The sequence below is a fragment of the Melozone crissalis genome, unplaced genomic scaffold, assembly GCF_028551555.1.
Source record: "Melozone crissalis strain CALT ecotype California unplaced genomic scaffold, PUWL_Pcris_2 ptg000016l_1, whole genome shotgun sequence".
Classification (NCBI taxonomy): Eukaryota; Metazoa; Chordata; class Aves; order Passeriformes; family Passerellidae; genus Melozone; species Melozone crissalis.
In genome coordinates this window covers 22,813,167-22,824,038 of record NW_026535794.1, presented here as the reverse complement: position 1 = coordinate 22,824,038, position 10,872 = coordinate 22,813,167, and the positions used below count along the sequence as shown (strand labels likewise).

The window sequence follows — 10,872 nt, the reverse complement described above, 5'->3', positions numbered from 1 at the left end:
GTCCCATTGCATGTACAATAGTGCAATTCACTTAGCTACTGTATAATATAAAACACTTTATACAGAGAATACAAAACAAAATTACTAGTTTACATATTATACTAGCCAGAGTATTATCCAGTTTTAAATATAAACTTGACACTTCTAAAATCAATCTGATCGAATGGCATTTTTATGCAAATCTGCACAATAAATATACATGTTGAATGTATTCCAGAAATGCATCAGATAAAAAAAAAATCCCAAACAACAACAAAAAAGTTTATCATGGTGTCACTTAGGAAATTTTTTTAATTTGAATTTTAAGGTGTGGGTGACCTCTTTCCTTAGATTATGTATCAAGAATATACAATCAAGCTAAAATAGATTATTAACTTGGTGTGTATATATCAATGCCATAAGGATACTATAACTCTTTTAAAAATGTCTTTAAATAAAATCAAAATTGTAGCATGGCTCCATACATCAGGCTCAATAATGTTTTTAACAATTGTAATGATACATATTTAAAGTACATTACTGATGAAAAAAATATGACAGCAATTAGAGAAAATACATAATTTCAGCTGTGCCAATAGCTTTATTATATTTCTCCAAGAAAATCCCTTCTGTGCACTAAGAACCATATTGGACATTGCCTGTGTTTGGTAATCAGTGATTACTGGTTTTCTGTTGTGCTCTTTCTGTTCCTAATCTCTCTTTTTCTCCCCATTAATGCATCTCAAAATTCTAATTCCCACTGTTCCAAGAATTAAAATTAATCTTCCTTGTCAATTTATTTGCCCTACCATGTTGATATGTGCAATGATGCATGAGAATCCTAGGATTTCATTTATTCTAGAGTCCTGTTGTATGGTGCATACATTGAGGGAAACAAATAAATCTATTTTCCATAAATGATCTATGTGGTAGGATATGGTTAGGTTTGATTTGGTCAGGTTTCTTGCCACAGAAATTTCTATAGTGTTAACATTTTCTGGTAGAAGTGGGAATACAAAATATGTGTACACACATTAAAGATGAGATTAGCCCATCATTCCTTCAGTTCCATATTTTTCTTTTGATGTTATCTGCCTAGGGTACAAATGAACTCTTATACACAATGAGAACAGCTGGGTTTACTTCAACAGAGATGAAACTGGGCCCACAAATTTAAAACTTGTGGGGCTGGAATTGCTGAACCTTTTGTGCTGGAATTATCCCTGGGCTGCAGGTGATGGCCACACAGCCCAGTCAGCCCCTCCTGGGGCACTGCTTGACCTGCTGCTTTACATGTCCAATTCAGAATGTTTCTACAGAGTTATGACTAATGTGTCCAAGTGGTCCACTGAGTGAGCGATCTCCATCCAAGCAAGTAAAAATTTTCAGAGGTGTTGCATCAGAGTAAGTGAAATATGTTTGATTCTCAGAAAATAAAGTATTGGAAGTACAGAAAATATTTGTAAATTCGGGCCTTATTTTGGGAAATTTTCCAGCCAAAATTGAAAGGAAGAATTGTTAAACTCTGGAAGCATTTAGTTCTACATTCTTCCCAAATAAAATCTTTGACTTCCTTAATTCTGAGGCAATAATTTCAATTAAAGAATTACTCTACAATTTAAATGAGAAAAATAATTTATATGCTACTTACATACAAATAAGTAACACCAAGAAGGCATGAATCTATTTTGTTAATGGGACTAAAAAATAAGTTGGGAATCAAACCAAAATATGCTTGAGGGTGCTGGTGCCACCAACCTTTTTCAACACCAAAATATTTTGCTTCTGCATAGTCTCCATAAATTTTTTTTCTGTTTTTTTTTTTTTCAATAGCTAAACCACCAAATATTTAAAGCTACTTGGAAATACAAAAATAGGAGTCACAACTTGTAAAGTAACTCGAAAAGTTTGGCATATTACCACCTTATGCTGAAAAAGCTCCAGAAAGACAGAAATTAAAATAACTTCATTTTTTTTGCAATGGATCAATGCATTTTGATTAAAACTAAGAAAATTGGTTCTGTTATATTTTAAAGACACAACTTATTTGCAATTACAGTTTTCAGCTTCTTCAGGTAGCTGAATATAATGGATTAAAATTCTCCCAAGAGTTTTTCAATGTGTTTTATATTGATTCTGAAAGATACTTATTTGTGCACTTATTGCAAATGAATCGAAATTATTTCAAATGTTTTTAATCCCAACAAACAGGTATTGTGTGCTGGATTTTCATGGTCCAATTTTATTGGGGAAGCATGCTTGCAGTCTAACCATAATTATGAACTAATTTCATGCTAAATATCCTGTGTTCAGTGAGAAACTTTATAAAAAATGTCAAATTATGGCATTCAAAGAGATGCTGTAGCCTTCACCTATTTCCAGATACACAGTTATTACAACAATTTCAGCCACACATTACTCTGAAGGTTGGATACATGCATTCAAACCCTGTTGATTTGTAATTTCAATTTACTTGTTGAGAGTTTGGGAAGCCATGCGAGAATCTTGACATATTTGTTTAGATTCAATAAACTTTTAAATGCTGAGTGCTTGAACAAGTTTTTCTCCGAGTGTCAACCTGTAGAGCCAGTTTTTTATCAGAATTTTACTTCTACATCATTATGAATATCTGCATGATTTTATAGGACCAGCCAATTGTTTCTGTTGTTTGTGAAAGGGATGAAAAATATTGACACATTCTTTGGGAAAGACTCTTCCACACATCAGAGCTCTGTTTGGTGGGAACCTTTGGCCAACTACCTCTGGGGTTCAAAGCCAGCCCTGGCTGCTTGGCAATTCTGGGCTGGTGTGGCTCACCCTGACATGCCCTGTGACACAGTCATGCCCAGGCAGTGCCAAAAACTTGGCTTCTCAGTGAGCCTTCTTGGATGCTTGGCTCGGAGAGAAAAGAGGCAGCCTGCCTCTGCCAGTGCAGAGTTCCCTGTGCTAAGGGAATGCTTTGTTATGTGCCCATGACCTGACTGCAGTTCCTTTACACTGTCCAAGCAACATGTGCAGGGATGAAATCACTAAAGTGTCTTCAAGGTGTTGTTGTGGTCCTCACCTTCTAGTGCTCACTCATGAGCCCTCCCTCTGAGCCTCCCCTGTTTACTTTGGCCAGGCGACAGCCCCAGGGTCTGCTGGTCCCAGATACCTTATTTTTAACTCAGTTCAAAATACCTTAACCAAACCAGGCACTGTTTCATATACAAACTCAGAAAATCAAATCTTTGAGGTGTGCCAAGATTGCTCAGCCTTAAATTGTGCTACTTTAGATCCCTCATCAGTGTTGATAGTGATCCCATTTTGTCTGGGTGCTGTGGTCCCTTTTCTACTGACTTCCCTTTCCTATAGACTTCACTTCAAGCTATTCTTTTAAAGCATCCTGTAGAATGACACTGGCCACCCATCCTTCTTGTGATAGTACCACGAAAGGCTTTAAAGCAGCTTTTCCTCAGTGATACGAGAATAAAATCAACATTCATATGCTGTCAGCCAGATTGTGGACTTTAAAATCTTTGTTGTTGTGCTCTCAGCAAAACAGTAGATTTCCCCTCAGAGGTGATTGAATGCTGAGTGCTTTATTTTATTTTAATTTGGGGTTGGAGCCATGATGAAATCATTTGGGCTAGTTTAAGTAGCTAGAAACACTGAAAACTTCTTTTGCTGTAGGTAACTGTTGGGTCTGGATAGAACAAGAATAGTGATGGGGCTCTTGTCCTTGGAATAAGGGATGAACTAAGTGATTTGGGTGTACAGCAGAAGGAGTGGCTGTGTTCAGGTGGGGTGTAAATAAGGCTGGGATGTATGCAGCGTGAGGCAGTGCAGGGAAGGTCAGTGGGGAAGGGTGGAGGGGAGTGGCAGACACCAAGTGCAGTGGGTGTCCTGTCAGCAAAGCAGGGTGGGTGGGAATAAGGGCTGGTGCTAAAGGGGAAAGTGATATGGGGGCAAAATGTGCCTGAGAGAGGGGGTGGAGGGATGCCAGGGAGAGATGGCCGCCGTGGGGGTGCACAGATGCCGAGACAGCGTAGCGCTGCAGCAGCGTGTGCTGGATGGTGGTGACAGTGGCCTGCTGCTGAACAGGCAGGGCAGGAACTGCTGGTGTTGCAGAGAAGGCAGCTGGTCCTGGGGCAGGCAAAACTTTCAGGTGTTTTGCCAGAAGTTGTTTCTGCATGTGCTGCTGGGCTTGCAGCTGCAGCAACCTGTATTTGTCGACTTCTTCTGGTGTAAATGTGATAGGCTGCTGTGTTAAAGGAGGGGAGGTGGATTTGCTGTACACTTCTAGGTCACGTAGTGTATCACCATACTTCTGCATAGCATTGTCACAAAAAGAGTCTGAACTGCCTTCTGCCCGGTTCAAGTCCATGTTTACATCATGTAGTTCTTCTTTGGTCTCTGTTGAATCAGCAACAGAATATCTATTAGAGGGAAAAGCACCAGGGAAATCATTTGGTACTGGATCACAGCTTTGTATAAAGGGCTGCACTTCACTAAAGAAGAGACTGGTTTGTTCCTTTATTGCTGTGTTCCTTTTTATGCTTGGGCTCTGATAGCCTGTTTCAATTTGAATTATGTCTTTAAGAACACAATGGTCATAATCAGTTCCAGGTGAAAGAGTAACATTTGTTATCTCTGATGCTTCAGTGTTGTTTTTCTTCACACTGTTTTCCAGTGAACTGATCTCATTGTGTCTCATGTCATTTTTACCTTTGCTTAGCACTTTCTCTGGCAAAGGTAACATTGCAATGTCATCTACTGATGATGAAAACTGAAGAGCAAAGTGACTTTGTGAGTGATCCTTTAATTCTATCCCACTACTGATTGAAAATCTCTCTGGATCATGCATTTGTTCCTGGGTTTTCTTAGACTGCACTCTTTCTAAAAGTAACTTGGCTGTCATTGACTTTCTTTTTCCACACATGTCTTTTGCCAGGTTTTTGGAAGAGCGGGTGGCAAAGTTTTTTGACTGACTATTCACATTCAGAGAGTTGGAATGTGCAGTATCAGCTTTTCCTGGTTCAGTGTTAGAACTTCTCTCAGAATCCTCTTTTGTTTTGTTGTCACAGTTGTCAGTCTCTTTTGAGACAGATCCTGAACTGCTGCATCTTGATATTCTGCTGCTAGATGATCTTTCACTGCTTCTTGAATCACTAGTGGAACCACTTTTGGATTTGTGGCAGCTTCTACTCCTACTAAGCACTTTGCCAAAATGCTGATGTCTACATCTGCTGTGTTTAGACCTGTTTCTGATTTGTAAAAGTTTATGTCTTGAACATCTTCGATATTTAATTGTGCCACTCTGAATACAGTTTCTAGTTCTGTGACTTCTACTACAACAAAGATAATCCTCATCTGTATCATCTGAAGTGAAAATACACTTGTGCTTTCTGTGTTTGTGCCTTTTATCTGTCTTGTTTTTTCTTTTACAACAACAAAGCAAATTATTTCTTCTGTGATTGTTTGATGTGGGACTCATGTAGCTACTCGTGCTGCTAACTGAAGTGTCAGAATAGCTGGAATGTCTACCAGACAAGGACTTTTGAGGAGATGAGAATCTCCAGCATCTTGTATAACTTCCACATCCTTCATTATCTGAATACTTGCTGTTTGAACTGGATTTACAACTAAAGAAACTTTCACTAGAGTCTTTTCCACTGTCACTTATGTCACTGCTGCAGCTGACCACATCTTGAAGAGATCTGCAGTCATTTTGGTTCTCATATTTTTCTTCAGGATCAATTAAATTACATTTTTCAGAGTTAGAGTTTTTAATACTAGACATAAAAGCAGAAAAGGAAATGCTTTTGTTTCTAATGTTCTCAGTTTTTCTTTCACAGCCATGGAAATGATGCTTTAAAGGTCTCCTCAGTGATGTTGTATAAAGACTTTTTTCTGTCACATAATCCTTTTGTGAGATATCAAGGTAAGGAGGCACTTTGGGTATATTTTCATTCAAATAATCTGCAATATATTTTTGACCATTTTCATTCATTTCTTTCCCTATGTCTGACTCAGCTTTTTGCTTGGCCTTTCTTGGATTTAGGGAACCTTTCATCTTCTTTGGTTTCAACAACTGATTATCTTGTTCATTTGACATTTGCTTGTGTTTTATTAAACCTGAGGGTTCATATTCATCTGCAGTTTTATTTTTAGAGAGCTCTTTACAGCTTGCTTTGTTTGTTTCATGCTGTTTACCCTCCCTGTGATTTAAAGAGAGTCTGAAGTCAAAATACAATGGATTACAGCCATATGAAATACAGGGCTCAGTTTTTGTAAACAAAAGTAATTCTGTGGGCCACTGCAGAGCAGTGGTGCCGTCTTTGCCCACCACATGGAGGAAAGGCAATGCCTGGGGCTTAACCTCTTTAACCATGGTCTCCTTTTCAAGTGTTCCCATACTTCCATCTGTGGTTTCTGTAATCTCCAAAGATCTTTCTCTCTTCATCACTCCAGGACTGTCATTAATGTTGCTTGAACAGGTCAGCTCAGGTTCTGGCTGTCGAGGGAGCTCAGATAACTGGGTAGGCAGGTGGGCATTACTGTGCTTGTAGGTGCTCAACTGTGTACAAAAATTGCTAGCTTGGCATGAAGATGAGACGGGAGTTTCTAAGAATTGCTCAGATTCATTCAGTTTGCTCTCTTGCTCTGTTTCTCTCAGTGAAGCAGAAAAATTCAAATTTGGAAGTGGTATTTTGACTTTAGAAAATGAAGGATTAGCTCTGAATTTTTCTTCTGATTCCCTATCACTACTTTTATCATTTTCCTTTAGCATTTTAGGTTTTGCAGCTACATGACTTGATGCACTGTTATCCAAATCCATTTGGTCTTGTGCAATAGGTGACTCTTTATCCAAACTTGCTTTCAGATGTTCCTCCAAAAGAGTGACAGAATGACAGCCCTCAATAGTTTGCTTTTTTTTATGGTTGGGGGACTCACTATAATCATTTCCTTCTTCACAGTTCTCACTGAAGACTGATGCAGAGGACTCAAGCTTCAAAGGGACCTTTTTAGAGAATGAAAAAGACACTCCTGCCCTTTGAGAGGTATTGTTGCTGCATGGGAACTTTTGTGAGATGTGATTTCCAAGTGCATGCCGTCTTTCAGCTGGGGGGTGGTGCCTGCTTATTATAAGTTGCTGTTTCTCTAGTATGCTTTTGGAGAAGCCTTGTCCTTCGCTTGTGGTGGTTCTTTGAGAACTTGCTGCAAACTTGCTGCCCTTGTACAGGAAAATGCCGTCTGGTGATTGCTGCTTTTCCAGGACTAATCGGGGGGCTTTAAGCAATGGTCCGCTCCCAGTGATGCTTTAAGGTAAAAATAAAGGAAAAAAGAAAGCTGCATTGAGTAACCAAGTTATGACAGAGCTTGCATTTTACAGTGTCTGTCTGGTGAAGGAGGGTGTCACTCAATTTTTTACAAGGTAAAGCTAAGTTTCAACAAACGCGCAGTTTATCATCAGTTTGGAATTTTGTATGGGCAAGACGATCTCTGCATAGAGACAATTAAATGTTTAATGTCAGCACATGAATTTTCTTTTTCAGTTATGCCAATGTACAAGCAGAACAAATATTGGTTTTACTCCGAATTTATATTTAGGAGAACCTAATCTGTGGTAAGTCTTGCTTTTCTGAAAGGCCTCTGCAAAGGAAATTGTGCTGTGTTCAAAAAGAGAGGCTTCCACTTGGAGCATCTGCAAAATCAAACTCTAGAAGAGAAAGAGAAACATTCTGCTTGCTATGGGAAGAATGTGTTTAACTTTTTAAAGAGTAGATTCTTATTTTATTCCACAATAAATGACTGCAAAATATTTGGAGAAATTAATACTAAAACTGTCACCCTTGGGGGTGAAGAAAGTCACAGCTTCCCTGGTCTCTCAAATCAACCATGATTTGACTTACTTTGATACATTTTCTGTTTCTTACTTCCATTAATTACATTATTCCTATTTTCAAAATATCTCAGATTTTAAATATTATTTCGTATTCTTGTAATTAAAGAAAAAAGTTACCTATTCTAGGCCCTTAACAAAAAAGGCAAACCACTGATTTCTTGAAACACATATTTAACTGATACTGAAATGACTGTAGCCATTTTCCATTAAAGATGTGATATATATGGCAACCATAAAAGTGTTTTTCTAAGATATATTTTAAACACACATTTCATTAGACTAATTATCTACATTTGCTGTCAGTGTGGTCCCACAGTATACTAACAAGAAAAAAATTAGAGCCAGATTACATTAAGAGTTTGATAAAAAAATATAAAATATTTTTATTAAATGTAAATAAATTAAAACTGTCAGATCTGCCTTTAAGCTATCTATAATTGCAGTCATGCTTTATAAATGCTATAAAAATACATTGATCTTCAACAATGGGAAAGACAGAAAGACTCCCTGGAGCAGGGTCAACTCATAATGTGAGAATATGTGTGCATTTCAGAGAATATATTTGCCTTTGCCAGAAATGCCAGAAATTCACCATCAGGAGATACAAATTAACCCCTATTTACATGAGGAATAATTTTCTCTTGGAGAAGGCATAAAGAAACATAAAGAAATCCTTTTCAAAATCTTCTTGGAATAAAAAAATAAAAATTTTCTGTGTTCAAGATTAACAATAATTTTGTTGTCAAATTGAATTAGCTCATTGTAAGGAACTGTGTTGGAGCCTGAGGGACAGTACCCAGGGATGGTAACAATTGCATGTGTGAGACTTCTGCTCACAAAGGCTGACATTCTGTCTTTCCTGAGCAATTGGGAGTGCTGCCCCTCTGCCAAAATCCCGGCACTCAGCCTCCCCTGAGCCTATTAGTGATCACACGGAGGAATAGCAAGCTCTTCCCCTCCACACTCTGTGCAAAATATTATGGACTCCTGGCTCTTCCTAAAAGCAAACCTGCTCTTTCCCTCCCAGATGCGTTCTGGCTTTCCTGTTATCACTGATATTATTGTTCTATCTGAGGCTACATCTTCAAGTGTGTGGGCATAAAGGAAGCTTCCCACAGGCAGTTACATTTGTTTCAGCAGATTTGTATGAAAATGGAGTCGTAATCTTAAAAGGGATATATTAGCGCTAAACTGTTATATTTCAGCAGATTGCTCAAAAGCAATTACATAGGCCAAAATGAGTTTGTAATAAACTCTGAATGCTGTTATTTCCAGGGTACATTAGTCTTCAGATGAATTTAAAACAATGCCAGTTTATTTATCTGATTAACTCATTGTGGTCGTAGATTAATATAAACAATTGGTCTGATGGCAATCTATTCTACTGAGACATTTCTTGTCATTAAACAAAGATTTCTCAAATTTAAAGGTTTACTACTGTGATCTTTGTCCTCTATCTTGATGTTAATCAATAGTGCTAACAGTATTAGACCAACTTAATTCAGTTAATTACTTGTTTTTCATTCAAATTATCCTACAGAGAAACTGAAGAATACTCCCAGTACCTTAAAAGTAGTAAAAATTATTCACAAAGGGTTTATCCTCTCCCATTAACTTACAATCAAATGTTAAGACAGTCATACTAATCTCTTCACATCAGTTTGGGTAAGGTAAAATGGTGATATGATAAAAACATCTTCAAAGCACTCCATTTAGAAGGCGTGAGAATAACTGTCTACATGAGAGAAAATTACAAACTTTCAAACAGCATGTAATTAAGGCAGAGGATTTCAATGTATGGTTTGCAGAACAGGATCATTTGGAGTTAAAGACAGCTGAAAACAGGTTACAATACACACAACCTCTGTACTCCTACTTTTTACTGTAGGAGTAAAAATATTATAATTTCTTCTGGAAGGGAGGAAAGAGGACATTAAAACCCCATATGATTTTTAAAAACTTGCCATTCTGACTGCTTCCGTAACTCTGCAAGCTGGTGGAGTCTTTTGAGTGCTTTTTCCTGTTTCTTCTCATCTTTCCATGACTTTGAAGCCACATTTCGAGCAAATTCTCTTTGTTTTAAATCTTTCAATCTCTGTGTGAAAAGAATATAAACAGAAGGGGTTAGAGATGTACACACCAGATACAGTTCCTCTTACTCAATTTATTCACTTTTCATTGTGAAGTTGGTATGTAAATGGAGAATAAAAGTATACCTAAAATACTATAATAGTGAGAAGAGATGGAAAATGTTATTTTTGCTTAACAAGACAGCATAATTTGCCCTCTGCTATTTATCTGAGAGATGCCTATGTATGAATGACAGCTTTTTTGGTTTCTGATGAATACAAAAGTGTTCTGTTGTGTACAAATACAGACACAAAACTAGAATCCATTTAATGAGGTCAACATGTTCCTATTTAATTCATCCTGTTGAAATGTAATCCACAGGCATATACTGGAATAACTCTGAGCTCCTATGTGTAATATATTTTATAGTTCTCTACTTGGACATGTATGCGCAGGTGTGTGGGGGCTTATCTGTTGGTTTTGTATCTTTTAAAGGCTGTATTATTTCCTCAAATGAGAGAACCACTGTCTGGAATATTTGATCAAGAAACTCTTTTATAGTTATTTTCACAATTTTTTATTCACCTCATACATCTATAAATCAGGTAATTGCTGCTGGAGAGAGAAAAAATTCTTTGCCTTTATTATATTTTTTATTGCCTGATTTTGCACTATTGATAACAGAAGGAAAATGAAAGGAGAAGATGTAAACTAGAAAGTGTCAACAGCATCCTCTGCAGAAACAGTTGTCTCTGAGCTCACTGGGCTCTCTAGGAGCCAGCAAGTCACATCTAACCTTACAACTCCCCAGTTCAGATCCATGCTTCCATACTCCATGGCAGGAATGCCTTCCCCCTTCCCCACTTCCCCAGTGTTTGGGGAAAAAATGTTTGCAAGCAGGGAAGGAGCTCTGGTGTATTCAGTCAGATGCCCAA

At 37.7% G+C, this 10,872-nt stretch overlaps 1 protein-coding gene across 1 annotated transcript in view; it reads right to left on the bottom strand.

Moving 5' to 3' along the window:
• Positions 1–1,616: 1,616 nt before the first annotated feature.
• Positions 1,617–10,872, bottom strand: part of ZNF804B (zinc finger protein 804B) — a 219,768-nt gene continuing 210,512 nt past the window's right edge. The window contains exons 3-4 of the mRNA XM_054274234.1: positions 9,832–9,962; positions 1,617–7,280 (exon numbers count right to left, since the gene is read on the bottom strand). Of these exons, the coding sequence (XP_054130209.1) occupies positions 3,608–7,280; positions 9,832–9,962 (3,804 nt within the window). The 3' untranslated portion in view covers positions 1,617–3,607. The remainder of the gene's footprint in view (positions 7,281–9,831; positions 9,963–10,872) is intronic.